An 18,043-nucleotide genomic window follows, 5' to 3' on the forward strand; every position below is an offset into this window, starting at 1 on the left:
TTTTATTTTGCTGTATTTATCCACCACACCTTAAAGGCCGGTCCATGAAAATATTGTCTGACATTAAACCGTCTGTGGTGCGAAAAAGGTTGGGGACTGCTGCACTAAATATCACAGCCCTCTTCCAAACTTTCTAACCTGGCTGGTAGTGAGGTTCCTTGGTTCAGCATTGACCAGCTAGCTGCTTATTCTGCTCCACGGTGCCCAGCAAGGTGGCCTGAGCAGATTTCCAGAGCTCGCGACACCAGCATAAGTGGTGCTGAACAGATGGGACAGTGCACTCACCCTTAACAGAAGGTAACAAAGGCAACTGATACCCCAGTGACGACTCAAAAGATGAGAGGCCAGTGTCAGAGGATGTCAGGGATATGTGCGGACACTATATCAAGGCCAGTTGGTGCTCCAGGTGGGCAGGTTGGAATAGACATCACACCGGAGGGCCAGCTCACTCTTAGTTAGGTCCAGTTGTCAGGATCTGTGGGGCGCAGATTGTGTTTAGCAAAACAGGACCCAAATGCACATGTAGAGATGGGATCTTAACAAAGGGCGAATTGTTTATTAATGCTGATTAATAACTATTCAAAATACAAACAAAATGCAAAAGGGAATTAAGACTGAAATTAGCAAAAAACAAGATTAGGAAAACACTATAGGAACTAGAACAATAGAACCTGGGAAAGACACGAAGGGAGGTCAGCTGACGTTCCCGTGAGAGACAAAAAGGAACTCACACAATGGTCGTGTCCAAATTCATGGGCTGCATCCTCCTGAGGACCCGGCCTTCGCGGTCTACGTGGGCCGGGTCCTCAGGAGGTCGGGTAGGCTGGAAGTAAACGGCTGGGAAATGGGACAGTCTCGCCTTCTGATTAGCGTCTCCGCTGTCTCGGTGGAGTTTAATAAACTCGGCCGTCTGCTCCTTGCTATCTAAAAGATAACAGGACACTGGCGTAAATTCTCGACCATCTCACACTTCTGTTTAATCAGTTTTCTGTTTGACGTTTATTCAGCTGTGTGAAAATCCCGGAGGAACCCACCCGGGGGATTAATAAAGTTTTATTTTATCTAATCTAACCTAATAACTTTAATCTCAGCCAAACCGATTTACTCACGAACAAACAAAACACTGAAAGAAGGTTTAGGTTGTCTAAGTGACTTATGGAAGCGAATACCACGACCCAGAGACAGACAGCATGAGAGACACAGAGAGCGAAGGGAACCAAACATGGGGACGCTGTACACAGAACATAGAGACAAAACTCTGACAGACTGGACATAACAACAAGACTAAGTAAGAAAAATACTAAAACAAAGAGAAAGCTAAAGCTCAAGAGAAGCGTATTAAAGAAAGCTAAAATATCTAAAGTTGTCTAAATTACCCTAGAGATACATAAAATAAATACAAGTCATAATCACACAGTAACTAAACTATACCAATAGAGACTAGGAAACAAAGTTTAAAACATTAAAGAGATAGTCAAAGGAGCTTGCAAAGAAAAGCGTCTGGACTTCTTTAAGTTACTTGAAGACGTTTCACCTCTCATCCGAGAAGCTTCTTCAGTTCTAAGGTCAAATGGTGGAGAGTCCCAGATATAAACCTAGTGGGAGTATCCCCCCACAGAGGGACAAAAGGACCCCCTGATGATCCTCTAATCGCCTGAGCCAAGGTGTGAAACTGGGTGTGGGTCCCAATCAGCCAGAGTTTCGGGTGAGTTCATAGTGAAACCTGGCCCCACCTTATCATGCGAATTCCTGAGATCAGATGGCCCAGGATGTGAGTGGGCGTTAAGGCGTCTGGGAAGGGATCTCAAAACTGGATTATAGATGGCAGAGAGTTGGTGTCGTAAACCCCCGCCTCTGTTCAAAGATGGTCGCTCACAGTGGACATAGATGGCTTCTTTCACTCCTCTTTCAAACCATCTGTCCTCTCTGTCCAAAATGTGAACATTGGCATCCTCGAAAGAGTGACCTTTATTCTTAAGATGCAGATGGACTGCTGAGTCTTGTCCTGTGGAGGTTAAAGAGATAACAAAGTTAAAAAAAAAAGGGTTATAGACCCAGAACAGTGATACCACTCTGCCTGGCTATTGGTCTAAGGATGGATACCAGAATGGAATTGGAGTCTTTGATCCAAAACAATTATCCACAGGAATTGTTTGAAGGGATTAGTATAACTGTGTTGTCTGCTGAGGGACGAAGGCAGGCGATGAAGTCCAGAGTCCGTTAGAAGAAGTCAGAGAAGTCCCGAAGAAAGGGAGGCGACTGCCTTGTTTTGGGAACAAACTTGACAGGTGGACAAATATTCCCTGACATCTTTTACCAAAGTTACCCTCAGAAGAAATATTGAAGAAATGAGTTGATGTGGTTTATACCTGGGTGAAAAGTGAAAGACCCGTTGACCTGTACAATTCAAGAAAACCCCTTTTGATTTGTCGACATTAATGACAGCATGCTACAGCATAATCGCTCTAATAGGATATTATGGTCGACAGTATCGAACGCTGCACTGAGGTCTAGCAGGACAAGCACAGAGATGAGTCCACTGTCAGAGGCCATAAGAAGATCATTTGTAACCTTCACTAAAGCTGTTTCTTTGCTGTGATGAACTCTGAAACTTTTAAGATCAACCATTCTGCTGCAGACGATCTGTTTATTGTTTTACAACTGCTTCAAGAATGTTTGAGATAAAAGGAAGATTGGAGATCTTGGAGAGACAAAATTAGAGACTTTCTTGTGACTTATTGGAGCATTTAGCAGTAAAGGAGAGTATTTTTTGTTCTTGATGAAAAAGACTAAATAAGGACATGTTAGTTAAGTCACAGAATAGATAAAAAGTAAAAAAAATGTATGTGAATTGATCACTATAAATGTGTTTTTGTTCCAGGTACAAGTGGACAATTCCAGTCCAATGGCATTCTCTTCAAAGTGACAAAAACATGTCGCTTATGTTTGACAAAAACACCGCAGGTATTTCAGCTTAAAGTTTTTGTGGTCATCTACAAAACATTTATTATAATGAAGAGCAAATCCACAACCAGCAGGCAGGACAGTGATATAAATGTTTTGCACTAAAAGCAAAGTTGAGATGCTGCAATTGATAGTACATAGTTTAATTTTTATCTGGTACCTTCTTACATAGAGAGACATCTATGTTAAGTGCAACCAGTTGGATGGTAATAACTGTCCATCCATCCATCCATCCATCCATCCATCCATCCATCCATCCATCCATCCATCCATCCTCTACCACTTATCCAGGTTTGGGTTGTAGGGAGAGCAGTCAAAGCAGGGAAACCACCTTCTCTGGTTCATCCAAGAGGACACGAGTCATTACCAAGCTTGCCAACAAATAATCTCTCCAACGAGTCCTGCGTCTGCCCTGGGGCCTCCTGCCAGTAGAGCAAGCCCAAAATACCTCATCTTGGACCTCCAAGATGAGGTATTTTGGGCATGTCCTACAAGGATGCCTCCACCTGTCTACGAGGCATCCTTGTCAGATACCCGAACGACCTCAACTGGCGCCTTTTAATATGGAGAAGAAGAAACTGTACTCCCAATCCCTCTTAAATAACTGAGCTGCTCATTATATTCCTAATGGAGAGCTCAGTATATATACCCAGAGTTCATGACTCATGCATTAAGAGAATTAATTGGGCAATCCAGGATCAGTACTGAAAAATCAGGCAGGCCATTCCTCCCGGTCACAAGCCTCCAGGTGAGTGTTGAAGTGCCCCAGCACAACAATGGAGTCCACAGGTGGAGCACTGTTCACCATTCTACCCAGTGATTCCAAGAATGCTGAGTACCCTGAACTGTTATTTGGTGCATAGTTACAACAGTAGGGACCCATTCCCTGATCTGATGGCCTTTTATCCACTCGGTAAAACACTGAACATGCAGTTATTGAACCAAGAGGATACAAGTAAATTCATCCCAGTCTGCCACCTCCCACTGAGGGCACATCTTGGGGGAAATAGATAGACACTGGTTCCAGAGCTTGAGCTGTGCTTTGAGGCGAGCCCAAATATATCTAGTTAGTATCGCTCAACCAGGGGATTTATCCCCACCAGAGAAGTGACAAGTAACAATTAACTTTAAACATCAAACTTTCAAACAGTACTGCTCATAATATTTCCTTCACTGTTCTTATAATGACTACTTTCAGAGCAAACCATCACCGGTTACTCACCATTAGCGGATGGGCTGCTAAAGGTTAACGATGATCATATTGGATTCTACAGAGTCAACCATGATGACCGCATGTGGACTGCTATTAGTCAACAGCTTCAAACCAACCATTTGGTATACCTTTCAGACCCCACTTGAATATAATAATTTCTATTCTACACTCAACCAATCATATTGTAGATTTTATCTGGGTTGCTAAACTCTTATTATGGAGGAGTTAGAAAATGAAGAGGCAGAGCCAAACCATACCACAGTATTCATAGGGCTCACTGTTACTCTTTCTGAATCTCTTGTCCCCCAGGAGTTTGATGCAGCTGATCGCACAAGCTATATTGATGATGTTTTTGCTCTTGCAAGGTTGGATATCATCAAAACACTCAAAGAAATCTGCATAAACAAATCATTGATGTCTAATCGGAAATACAGAATACTAATCTTTTTTCTTTTAACTGTTTAGAGCGGACATTATAGATTACGGTCACGCCTTCAACCTCACTAAGTACCTGACAAATGAGATGGAGTATATAGTCTGGGACCGTGTGGATGCCTCCATTGCCTATGTCCGGAACATGTTGTCTAGCAATGCTCTACTCTATCCAAAGTTTCAGGTAATCACAATGTTAACGCTTCTGTCTTTCTATGTATGATTCACATTTAAGCGCTCAGTTATTTAAAAGAAAATAATCATTGTAAGCAGAAACACAAATCACAAACAAAACAAGGCCACAGTATATAAACCTGTCAGTTTATTATTGCTGTTATTAATAAATAATATTAATACGTCTCAACTCATTTCCAACTTTTAATCCCACTATCTGCATAGTTTTTATAGCTGCAATTTAGATGATATTCTTGTGCTTTGGGTAAGACATTGAGTTTCCATCTGCAATGAAATGTGCAAGTTTCACATGCTTCGTTGATATTATTACCATTATATACACCAGGTGAGATAGTTTTAATCTCTCTTCTACATTATAATATCAACCTGTAGCATTTAGAAAAATGTCCCCAGGAAATAATGCTCATAACAGTGAGATAGGTAGAAATACTTATTAACTTATATATGCCATATATACAAAGTGTGTGTCTCCTTGGGTGTTCTGTGTTGGACTTTACCTTCCACATCTTCTCCAGTTGTTGCTACAGCACTTGGAAGCTCTTGGCATTTGTCAGTGTTCATATGCTTCTTTCTGATACTGGTGTTAGCTGGGATTGCCACATCTGTCACAGCCTTAAAGCAGATACCTCCTAATTTGGGGAGGAAAATTTGTTTTGCGTTGAAAAGGTGGAGGTGGGAGAAGAATTTAGTTAACAAGCTCTGACGAGCTTCTCACTGGGCTTGGAAGGAATAAAAAGAAGTTGGAAGGAAGGAAAAGGTTTTGTTAATAGTGTAGATCATCCAATTAGGTATGTATTTAGTGGGTTACATGTGTCTAAGGATATAATTTCTGACCCCCCTCCCCCCCCAAAAAATACATTTAAAAATTGGATACATTAGTAACAAAGTTGAAGGTGATAAATCTGCAATATTAGATATGGTATGGTGAAAACTGTTAATGTTAATAGTATCATGAGTGTAAGAAGAAAAGATTAAGGCAGGATACCCTGTGCCTTACCCCCATCAGGGTAAAAGTTTACTTAAGTTTAAACTCAAGTATAGAAAAGAAACTAATATGCGCTTAACTATAAAAGTAAGGATGCTAAAGGGTATTGGATGATAATGAATAGGAACATCTTCACAACTGATTGCCTGTGATGGAATAACAGCAGAGGAGTTTCATGGTTATAAACATCTAAAGCCGTATGGTACAGATTTGTTTGATTTTAATACAAATTTACTTAAATATTTAATTTCAAGACTTTTTCTGAGGAAGAGGTTAAAACCCAGATCAAGTATCTGAAGAATAATAATATGAGTGCAAGTCCTGCAGAGCTGATTTCATTGGTTACCAAATTATTGAACTTGGTGGTGATGAAAAGGTTTATACCAACAAATCAGACGGTATGAACTGTGGAACCCAGTTATAGTTGTTCAGATCAAGTCATCTTACCAGTATTGCTGTATGGCTCAGTGGTATGAGGTCATGAAGAAATGTCTCTCTTTTTTAAGCTTTTCATGTTGCATTTATCAACACACTACTTAAGTTAAACAGAAATGTATTCGTTTTTGGTTTTTCTTATGTTTCGTTTTCTAGAGAATCGATATGATAAAAGTGGATAGCAACCCTAATATCTGATTACACTGTATTTTCTCTTTTACAGGGACATATCACTAAGGTTAGGAACTGATAAGAATTTAGTGATTCCGATTCCATTAGAAATGACACTTATCGATTGGGTTCCCTGTTGATTCCCTTATCAATTCTAATTGGGTTTGTCAGCACCATCTCTAAGTAGCATATCAAAGACATTGCATGCTGAGTGCTCAAATGTTTGTAAATGTCAGATGATGTGATCAGTGTTCGGGTCATTACTCAATTGAAAGTAAAGTAAAAAAGTTCTTACACATATCACATGGAACACTTTTCTTAAAAGTAATGCAGTACGTTACTTAATGGCACCCAGAAGAAAGACATTTGTTATAATACTAGTTAAGTTACTTTCGTGGGGCGATCGTGGCTCAAGAGTTGGGAGTTCGCCTTGCATTAACTCAGCCAGTTAATGCAAGAGAAGTCTAGCTGCTCATTAAAGCTTTCTGGTTTGATCAGAAAATAAAACATTGGTCCAAACACCTGAAAGTCCCAAAAAATGCATTGTGAATTCTGTCTCGAGTCTATGGATGTATCCGTGTATTTCTTCCTTCTTTTATAACTTCCCTTCAACTCATTCATGTCACCTAAAAGGTAAACCTGTTTCTCCATCACCTGTTCAGCTCTGATGATTCAGTAAGGACATCTCCTGGTTTCATCTTCATGTTTCCCTCTCACCACATATCCAAACCGACATCATGACCAGTAGCTTTACAGCTGTGGCTCCAGCAAACATCAGCTGATACTGGAAATTAATATTAAATCAATTCCAACAAAAGCTGATCAAGTTTAAACGTGCTGCTGTTGTTTAGCGCGACATCCGCTGGTTTCCTCTTTCTGGCGCAAAGTGGGCGATAAACAAGCAAGAGAGAAAAGCCGATCAGCTGATCATTGATCCGTTTCATGGTTAAAGTAGCAACAGGAGAGAGAATGAGAGAAGAAGAGGCAGCTCTGCAGCGTAATGACAGAATAAATCCACCTTTGTGTCTTTTTCCATCCTAGACAAACTGCGTCCCTTCTCAGCTCAACACGAAACGCGTAATATTTTCTCTGAATGGGGGACGATTCCGTCTTTTTACAGGACGGTTGGCAAGTCTACTAACTAACCTTATGAATAAAATAAAGTTCACTATCAGTAACATCATAGCACCCACCCAGCTGTATAGAAACTCCGTCATGCTAGCTAGTACCCAGTACGAGTTATTGTAACTGACGGTAAAAACTCAGCACAACGAAAATAAACTCCACCTAAACTTGGTTTATATCTGACCCAGATAGACTGCAGGTCATAACTTCTTACCTGAAGTTCAGTTCACACTCGGACCGGCGGCCGCCTCGGGTCTCTCCTCCTCCTGCCTCCCCTTTCCCTCATCCACCTGCTGCCTCCACCACTTGCTAATGTTAATGAATCTGTGGAAGCTCAGCCATAGCCACCACCAAACAATTGAGTTATTTTACACACCAGCCAGCATCTGGCCAATCCACCACCTTTCATTGTTCATGCTGTTATAAAAAAAAAAAAAAATCATCGGCCCATAAAAACGGAAAATCACCATCGGCCCACCGAGCAAATGCCCGGTATGCCCGATGGCCAGTCCAGCTAGTGCTGAGGAAGGTCTCCCTGCAGAATTGGTTTTCCCTGCGTCGGGAGCAGCGTTGGGCTCTTCAAATCACGGACAAACAGGATCCCACATTCTTGATTTTTAGTTCACAAACACTTGTAATGACTGACTACTCCTGACATTTTGGAGATGTTAGCTCTTTATACAGTAAAGTTACAGCGGGATACAAATAACATCAGGCTGATCCTGCCACGATTTGTTCCCCCTGTCTAAATCACAGACAAACAGGATCCCACAGCTGTTTATGTTTTTGAACCCATTTTGCACAGAGAGGCATTTTTTGAAAAATGTATTGATAGCAATGTTGAATATTATTACACAGGAAAAAAACAACTACACGTAAAATAATCCCACCGTGACGCCTCTGCCTTTGTAAATGGATGGACAGTAACTGCCTGTGTGTATGTAAGCGTGTAAAACTTGCAGATAGTCAGATTAACAGTATTTTGTCTATCTGCCATTCTGTCGAACATTTTTGTTGTAAAACAAAGGGGGGCCTAGCAAAAAAAGTTTGGGAACCACTGCACTAGCTCATGTACCTGAAGCTGAAAGCATTGGCAATACATAATATACAAGCCAACCCCCCATAACAAGTCTTGTCTAAACGAGTTGTTGATGTGTACAAGAATTATTGACTTTCATGTCTGTAACAAATGCAGAAACTCTGTTCTTGTCTTAAATACTGTATTTTTATTAATGTTTAAAATGTTCCAGTTTTCTCAGCAAAATATGAAGAAATGAGGGGTGGCTCTAGACTAGAGTCTAAATATGTAAAAATTCAGTAATCACTGATTCAGAAGAAACTACATTTCTATATTGCAATGTGACATTTCTGCACTGCTACACACATATGGTTTTCCTGTGACAGTTAACAAAAATGTTTGGTTCTTTTCTCCAGCAACTGTTTCGTGACCATGTTAAAGCAATCGCAACACAGCTTGGATGGGAGGATGAAGGAACACAGACAGAGAGGTACAACATTAATAGTTCTGTCAAACAGTATTAGCCCCTTCCTCATTCTTTTTCTTTTTTTGCATTTTTCTTACACTTAAATATTTTAGATCCTTAATTAAATTTTAATGTTTAACAATGTAGGTAAATATGCACTGAATACCAGGTAAATACAACATGATGAATGTGAAAAGGCTATACAAACCCACCAGGCCCTGTGTGAAAAAGTAAGCCCCCAAAACCTAATAACTAGTGTTACGACCCTCCCACACTCACGGTCTGCTGTTTGACTGGCATGGGAGGATCGTCAGCTAATGCAGGTCACCTGTGTCTTGCACAGTTTTGGGAAGGTTACTTTTAACTACCACTACAGATTACAGAATACATGCCCCAAAATGTATTTTGTAACGTAACTATTGCTGTGTGATTTATTACGATAAATGTAGACCTTAAAATACTTTGCAATGTCCTTGCCAGAAGATTAGAAAAAAATCACTCATTCATAATTAATTCTGACCAGAGAGGTTTAATCAAGGGTAGACACTCAGCAAATAATAAATGTAAACTAACAGATTATTGCTCTATCAACAAATTAGAAACCACAGTTGTCTCCATAGATGTGGAGAAAGCGTTTGATCGAGTAAACTGGGAATTTTTACTAGCATTTCTAAGCTGGATATATTTTATTCTTCACAGACTGGATTAAAAGACTTTACAGCTCACCAAATGTCTGTGTTAGGACAAATCATCTTACTTCACTACCTACAGTGGGGCACCAGAGAGAGCTGTCTGCTTCAGCCTCGCTTCTTGTTATTTTTATTGAGCCATTAGCAGCAGCAAACTGAAAATACACACCATAAGACAAGCCTATATGCTGATGTTGTGTTGCTTTTCCTCAGGAACTCACAAACCTCGCTTGTACAGACGATCACACTTATAAGTTATCATCCATATCAAACTACTCCATCGCAGAAGTAAATCAACAGGTCTGCAACAGAACTGTAATTTTCAAAACACCACCAGCACTCCCCTACAGTCAGGTAACTTTAGATATCTAGGTGTACATTTTTCTGCCAAGCTCTCAGACCTGGTAAGGTTGACTCATATTCCTTTATTAAAAACAGATCTCACACGTTGGACAACTTAACCCATATCACTCATGAGAAGAGCTGCCACCATTAAAATGATGATTCCACCGAAAAGAAACTACTTATTTTCACTGATCCCTAATAAACCTTCTCACACTTGGTTTAGATCAGTCGTTGGATGCACAGACGACTGTACGCCACATGGTTGAGAGTGGCCGGCTGGGGTTCGAGTCTGGCCCTTTACTGCATGTTTCCCCCTCTTGCTTTCCTATCAGTCTTAACTGCATCTATCTAATAAAGCTGAAAAAAGGCCAACAAATATATTTATATTTAGATCACTAGACTCCAACATTTGAATTTTTTATGGAAAAATCGACCATAACAGATGAGTGTAAAAACTTGTAAAAATCAAAACACAATGGTGGTCTAAGAACTGCCAAGTTTCTATCACTGCTTCTTCTCCAATAGGTTGGTATATGTTTCAGAATGAATTAAACCAAGCTTATTAGAGGGGCCTTGGCTGGACCTAGAACATGTATTTTGTGGAAAAGTAAAAATCTCTAATGTGACTTCATCAGCTCCAGTGTTAAGCGTCATAACTGCTTTAAAAACCTCAACATAAACACTTCTCTGACAGTCTGAAAGGAACTCTTAAAAATAACTAAGTCTTCACTTATCCCGTGTAAACTGACACCCATTTAAAACAATCCAGATATTTAAGTTTTTCATTGTGATATGAGAAAGAGATAAACAAATCTAGAACATGTTATAGATGGAAAATGTATTTCCTTTGAATATCCATCATACAGGAAACATTCAATCCCAGTCAACTGTATCTAGAAATATCTATTTGGGTAACAAAATGCTAAATATCTATACCTCCAAATGGTCATAAAAAAATGAAATTGATATTGAAATTACCTGCCACTTAAAAAACATAACCCCCTTCATGCTCACTCCTCTTCTGTAGCGGTAGATAGATTCTGAAGTACTACGAACACAACTTATGGACACGCCCACTTTAAGCCTTGAGTATAAACCCTATAAACGATACGGTTGACCCTAAAGAGTCTGTTTTGAAAATATTAGGCGTACAAAGTAAAAACGTGTCAGAAAAAGAAATACTCAAGTACAGATATCTGAAAATTCTACTTAAGTACAGTAACAAAGTATTGTTACTTTGTTACTTCCCACCTATGCTAATAACATATTCATAATGCTGTCCATAAAAGTAATGAAAAGTGAGGTATTGCACAAGTGGTGCTGTATTGGTTTTGAAAATTGACAGTGCAAATAAGTAACTAAGTCCTTGGCGAGTTGTGTTCAGACATTTACAGAAGTGTTCAGGCACAGATGAGTCTTATCTCATGTTGGAACAGGGTCAGGGTTCTGAGGCTATTCAATGATGTTATATTTTGCAGGTTACTAAGGGAGACAGTGCTTGGCATCGCTTGTCAGATGGGAGATCAGGATGCTCTGAACGAAGCTTCTCGGATTTTTGACCAGTGGATCAGTGGAAGTCTTAGGCAAGTTCTCCAGTGTTCTAACTAACAGACAGAAAATATATTATTCAAAAGTTATATATTTTCTATTCTCATTATTATTTTAACACAGCAATTAATTGGTTGACACCAATGAACAGGATGGTTGGTGTCAATTTAACTTCAACTCTATTTCTGGTTTACTGTTTATGCAAACAGTTTAGTTACAGACTGCGGTCTCAGGACATTCACCGTTCCATCAGTTTGTAGAGAGCGTGGGAAGAAGGCACTCTGCTTTTCTGCCCCGTCTTCATGGAATACATTGTGGAAAATTTTGAAGCTCTCTCACTTGATTTCACTTGCAGACCTCAAAAGATGTACAAATGTTTTTGTGAAATCATCTCTGGGAACTTTTTCTTGTTTTTAATATGACTGTGTACATAAGACAACTGTAGCTATTTTTTTTTTTTTTTTTATTGTTGTAATTTTAATATGTTTGTCTGGAACAGGTCTCTCTTGGCTCTCAATGCGACTACCTGTATAAATAAAGGTTATTATTTATTTCACTGCACCATGTAATTATCTTTTGATCTACAGCAGCGTAGCAGTCAACCTGAGATTACTGGTATATCAATACGGCATGAAGAATTCAGGCAGTGAAGAAAAGTGGAACATAATGTTCCAGAGGTATAAAGAGACGTCTTTGGCCCAAGAGAAGGACAAGCTGCTGTATGGACTGGCATCTGTGGAAAATGTGGAACTTCTTTATAGGTAATAACACTGTCTAATTTATTTTGACCGGTTCACTTATCATGTCTTCTAGAGTTTCATTACGTGATATTTAGCTAACCCGTATTTCATTAGGTCTGTGCCTGTAATTCAGACTCACTGAAAATATGTTTCTGTAGACTGCTGTCCTAAGTGAACTATAAGAATTAATAACGGTGCAAGTAATTTTCTGGTTTTGGCACAGGCGTTTTTGCCTTTAAACTTAGGCTTAAGCAACTAAGATAAACTTTCCCCTTTTTGAGGAAGAATACATTTTCTTGTCTAACAGGCTCCTGGAGGCTACAAAAGATGAGAGCGTAGTGAGGAGTCAGGATTTGTTTACTTTGGTCCAATACGTATCCTATAACCCACTTGGCCAAAGCATGGCCTGGGAGTGGAGTACACTCAACTGGGACTATCTGGTAAACAGGTCAGTACAATAAGCCAGCACACAAAGTAAGCACACATACCATGATCATAACTTTGGATGGTAGATTCATTTGTTTATTTATGTTTGACCACGTTGAAACAGTAGGGCTGGTAAATGGCCAGACTGGTCTAGTTCTATTGTTCTGTTATAACATTAAGAGAATTAAGTGTGTTTTGAATTAAATACTAATTAGTAGGGGTTAAAACAGGAACCTTCTTGCTGTGAAGCAACAGTGTTAATCACTACACCACCATGTCACCACTTTGAGTATATGTTCCACCAGATGAGGGAAACTGCAGGTCTTTCTTTTTAATCACAGGGATTCATCCCAAAGGTTTAAACTCACTCCTGGAAATTATATATTACACTGTTTTACCAGGTACACCATCGATGACAGGAACCTTGGTCGCCTACTCAATAGAATTACCACCAGATTCAACACAGAGCTCCAGTTATGGAAGGTTAGCCTGAGCTTTTATGTAACTTTCTCTTTGCCCTTATACAAACAAGGCTGTGATTTTTTAATTGTAGCTAATAGATATTATTTACTGACAATTTTAGGTTGACACCTTGTGTTTAGGGTTATTGTACATTTTTATGCCTTTTTATGGTTTTTTAGATGGAGCATTTCTTCAACCTAACTCCAAATGCTGGTGCTGGTGAGATGCCCAGGAAGCAGGCACTTGAGACAGTGAGGAACAATATCGAATGGATTAGGAGGAATGAAAATGAGATCAAGGAGTGGCTGGACAGTAACATTGCCTGATGGAAAACATCACAGGCAGACATTCATACTGTTGCTGTAAAGAACTAGAGCACCCACAACACTTTGTTGAAACCGGCACTTTGTAATGACACAATTCGGTGATTTGTCTTTGTTTTTAGCAGGGACCTACTAATCCGAGGGTTCTTCTGATTTTCATCAGTAAAAACAACATGACAGTCTAAAAAAACACCCAAATTCTGAGGTTCTGGCACTTGCTACCAGGATATACCAGCGTATTGTATACACACTAAATTAACTTGGAAAAGAAATTGGAATCAATTTGCTTTCAGCAATTGACAAATATGATATTTCAATATGTAAATGAACATGCTCCCATATGTGGAAACTGGCTTCTATCACTGTGAATATGCATTATTCTTCCCTAAAAAACCCACACACATTCTAAAATTTCTTTGAACCACCTTTAACTTTGATGGTGACCTTTTAATAAACATATGCAATGTTTCACACACATGTATTACCATTGTCAAGAAGATTAAAATCCACTGGCTTATCTCCATCCAAGAGGAGAATAAAGGACTTAACATAAAGAGTTTATATGGTGAAAGTAATACAGAGTGCTATATCAGAGTATTTCTTTATGTGTATATCTGTAAATAGTTAATCATGTAAAATTCTCATCGAACATAAATGAGTATAACAGCAGCTGTTAAGAAGATTTGGGGTTCTTTCTCTAGTTTCACACAAATGACTAAAGAGCAGCATCATCACTTTGGAGTTCACAGGTAGAAATTTCAGTGAAAAGCACCAGAGGATTAACCACTGCCCAATTTTTGTGGACGTACAAATTGGAATGATAATTTTTGGCTATTTCTCTGCTCATTTTTGCTGTGTTAGATTATAGGATCAAAGAAGTTGGAGGACTTTGTACCGAGACAGTGCTTCCCCTTTTGGACTTTATCAGGCATGGGATGGAAATCAGTGCATCTGTGTCCTGGGTGTATCTGTTCTCTTTTCTCTCATTCAGCTCAAGATTGGTATCAGAAATCAGCTCTAGTTTAGAATAGGTTAGTTAGATTAGGATGAAATTCATAACTGATTATTACCATTTGATAAAGCATTGCCTTGCCCTTGCAAAATTGCTAAAAAAAAGCCCTGCATTCAAAAGTCTGAATTGAAGACTCTTTCAGACCCTTTTGACTCTTTATGAAACAGTAAACAAGTAAGCATCATAGAGGAAGCAAAACTGTGTAAACTGTCACATTGATTAACGTATCAGATGAATAAATGCTTTTTAGTGGACGATTGTCAGTCGGCTTTTATAAAAGGAAGAAATGTACACAACCTTGATATGCTTGATTATCATCAACTAATAAAGACAGAAAGCTTAGTGTTGTTTTTGGACTTTTTAAAGGCGTCTGACATGGTTAAACATCCTTTTTTTGCTTAAAGCCTTATGTCACCTGGGTTTGGGGGTAAACTTTTGTAATGTCTTTCAATTCCACAAAACCCTGAAGGCCTGTGACAAGCACCACCCACAGTACTAGCCCAACTTTAATAAATGGTTTGATAGGTACTTCTACATCCGCCACAGAGGAGAGAGCCGTGGTATAGGAGGAATCTTCTCTGACGACCTGGACTCCCCAAATCAGGAGGAGGTGTTCAGCTTCGTCAAGCGCTGCAACCTCACTGTGGTGCCCTGCTATCTGCCTTTTGTGTACAAACATCTCAATGCAGCAGGTTCGACAAGGCCGGTATGTGGAGTTTAACCTGGTGTACGACAGGGGAGTGAAGTTTGGCCTGGCCACGCCCGGCTCAAGAATTGAGAGCATCCTCATGTACCTCCCACTCCCTGCAAAGTGGGAGTACATGCACGAGCCTGCCAAAGGCACCCGGGAGGTTGAGATGCTGGATGCGTTACGTGTGACCAGAGCACCCCCAGGTTTGGACGTCAGTATGGGCAAAAACGTCTATTTTATAAAGCTGGCCTGATCGACCAGCTCGGCAACATTTAATACTGCTTTTATAACATGGAGCTGCATTGTAGTGTCTGAAGACCTTTTTCTATTTTAGGGCAGGCCGTAGCTCAGTTAGTAGAGCAGGTCATCTAATGATCGGAACGTTGGTGGTTCGATTCCTGGCTTCCCCTAGTCTGCATACCGAATATCCTTGGGCAAGATACTAACCCCAAATTGCTCTCCGATGCATCCATCGGAGTATGAATGTGTGTGTACTAAGAAAATGTTGGTCTGAATGGGTGAATGCACAAGTTGTGTAAAGCGCTTTGAGCGCTCAGAAGCGTAGAAAAGCGCTATATAATGTGATTGTTAAAAAGTCCTCCCATGCGCTACCTGCATGGGAGGATGCAGGCTCCCCAGGAATCAGGGGATTCCTGGGGGAATCAATAGCCACTCAGAGTGCGCACCCGTCCTCTCATTGCTGTGGCAATTAACAGTGTAGTCGGAGAGTAACGCTGCTGCAGGCAAGTTATGGACTTGGATTGAATCGGACTAAGGTGCACCCTTTAGAACATACAGCAACACGCTGGCATGCCCTCAACCACCAGTATGGACAGCCGCATCAACTGGCACTCAAGCGCTACCTGTTATGTCAGGAGATACCAAGACCTTCAGAATGTTTGCGCTATGATGATGATTTGAGGTCCAGCTTCCGTCGATATATTCATCCTCAAACCATTCCCATTCCTACACTGACTGACTTCTCACACCGGCTTATATATAATAAGCTGCAGGTGCAAGTCGACACGGCACGGTCCAGCTCAAAGAAAGCAGTATTTCCGAGAGGAGAAGAGGAAGTTCACTGGTAAGACAACCACAATACTGTTGAACACTGAGTCCCAAGAATCTGGTGCCCCTCCAACAGTGGCAGCAGCCAAACACAATGGGAAGAAGTATTGTCCTAATTGCAACAGCGTTGACCACTCTTTAAACAGCTGATCAAATTTCAGACAGCTACACAAAGCACAAAGACAGCACTGGATCAAGAGTAACAACCGGTGCTGGTGCTGTGGGAGGCCCCACCATGCTGCAGAATGCGGTCTAAAGATGCGCTGTAAGACATGCAACCAACGACATCTCCTTGTCCTCCACAAACTCAATGACAGGTCCGCTAAAAATGTGCAAGCCTCCGAGGCCTCTTCTGCAACAACAGACTCAGGTACTGCATGAGTGGGAGAGAAAGTGTTGTACATTGACACACCACTAGGAGGATGTAAAGTCCCATTGAAAATCAGCAAAGTTTTACTGAGGAATGGCGATCTAGTCCTAGAATCTTACGCTGTCTTGGATGATGGGTCTGAGCGGACCATCCTTCTTAGCACCGCTGCGCAGCAGTTAGGGTTAAAGGGGCAACCCAAAGAATTACTACTGAGAACCGTGAGACAAGACCTCCATTTTCTCCAAGAGGAGGCTGTCTCCTTCAGCATTTCTCCTACTTCCCAGCCGAGACAGATTTTCAAAATCAACCAAGTTTTCACAGCCGAGACACTCACCCAGTGAATGGCCTTAAGCAGAAATATCATCATCTCAGGGGTCTGGTGCTTCAAGAAATTGACAACACTAAACCAGTGTTGCTAATAGGATCAGATCACCCGCATTTGGTCACCCTAGTGGAGCCAGTCCGACTCGGCCTCCCAGGTGGGACTGCAGCTGTCAAGACACGCCTTGGCTGGACCCTACAAGGGCCGACTCAAGATGTAATGAAGCAGTTGAGAGAGCAACAGTGCTACTTCACCACCTGTCAGTCCCCAGGTGTAGACCTGCTGTGAGATGTTGTAAGACTTTGGCAAATGGATGTGCTACCCTGGCGCAGTACCAAAGTCGGCACCAGGTCACGAAAAGACCAAGACGCTATTAAGCTTCTTGAGACTAAAACAGAGAGAGTAGAGATCAGGGGAGTTCAACGGCATGCAACACCACTCCTATGAGTTCCTAACATGCCTACCCTGTCTGCGCCTAAGGAGGAGGTGCTCCCTCTGCTCTACAGTACAGAGCAGAGGTTGTTGAAGTCACCAGAGAAGGTCCTTTCCTACACAACTGAGATTCAGAGACTACAACGGGGAAGGTTTTGTTGTCAAGCTTGAGCCTGGAGCTGACAACACTCCTGCTAGCTTGTATATCCCACACCACATGGTGCAGCATAACGGCAAGAATCGAGTTGTGTTCAATTGCTCATTCCAGTTCCATGTTCCATCAGGTCAGACTACTAAAAAAAGACCAGCCACTCCTCCGATTCCTCTGGCGAGACTGTAAACGTGACAACCCCCCTTCTGTCTACGAGTGGAGAGTACTCCCTTTTGGCACCACATGTAGCCCATGCTGTGCTATCTTTGCCCTACAAAAGCACATGCTAGATCACAGCAACCAAGGGGAGGACGTCTGTGAGACTGTGATGCAGTCATTCTATGTCGACAACTGCCTCCGGACCTCGGCGACAGCGGTCAAAGCTAAAGTACTTGTGGACAAACTGCAGAAGCTTCTGGATGAGGGAGGTTTTGAGTTAAGACAATGGGCCAGTAACCAG

General features: G+C 41.0%; 1 protein-coding gene across 1 annotated transcript in view; it reads left to right on the forward strand.

Moving 5' to 3' along the window:
• Nucleotides 1-15,678, forward strand: part of LOC120744590 (glutamyl aminopeptidase) — a 31,985-nt gene extending 16,307 nt beyond the window's left edge. Inside the window, exons 11-20 of the mRNA XM_040049086.1 lie at nt 2,882-2,964; nt 4,163-4,299; nt 4,487-4,542; nt 4,643-4,793; nt 8,955-9,028; nt 11,517-11,621; nt 12,174-12,347; nt 12,634-12,774; nt 13,154-13,235; nt 13,394-15,678. Coding sequence (XP_039905020.1) covers nt 2,882-2,964; nt 4,163-4,299; nt 4,487-4,542; nt 4,643-4,793; nt 8,955-9,028; nt 11,517-11,621; nt 12,174-12,347; nt 12,634-12,774; nt 13,154-13,235; nt 13,394-13,540 — 1,150 coding nt within the window. The 3' untranslated portion in view covers nt 13,541-15,678. The remainder of the gene's footprint in view (nt 1-2,881; nt 2,965-4,162; nt 4,300-4,486; nt 4,543-4,642; nt 4,794-8,954; nt 9,029-11,516; nt 11,622-12,173; nt 12,348-12,633; nt 12,775-13,153; nt 13,236-13,393) is intronic.
• Nucleotides 15,679-18,043: the final 2,365 nt, after the last annotated feature.

Source organism: Simochromis diagramma, unplaced genomic scaffold (genome assembly GCF_900408965.1).
Source record: "Simochromis diagramma unplaced genomic scaffold, fSimDia1.1 OVJJ01000426.1, whole genome shotgun sequence".
In the NCBI taxonomy this organism is placed as follows: Eukaryota; Metazoa; Chordata; class Actinopteri; order Cichliformes; family Cichlidae; genus Simochromis; species Simochromis diagramma.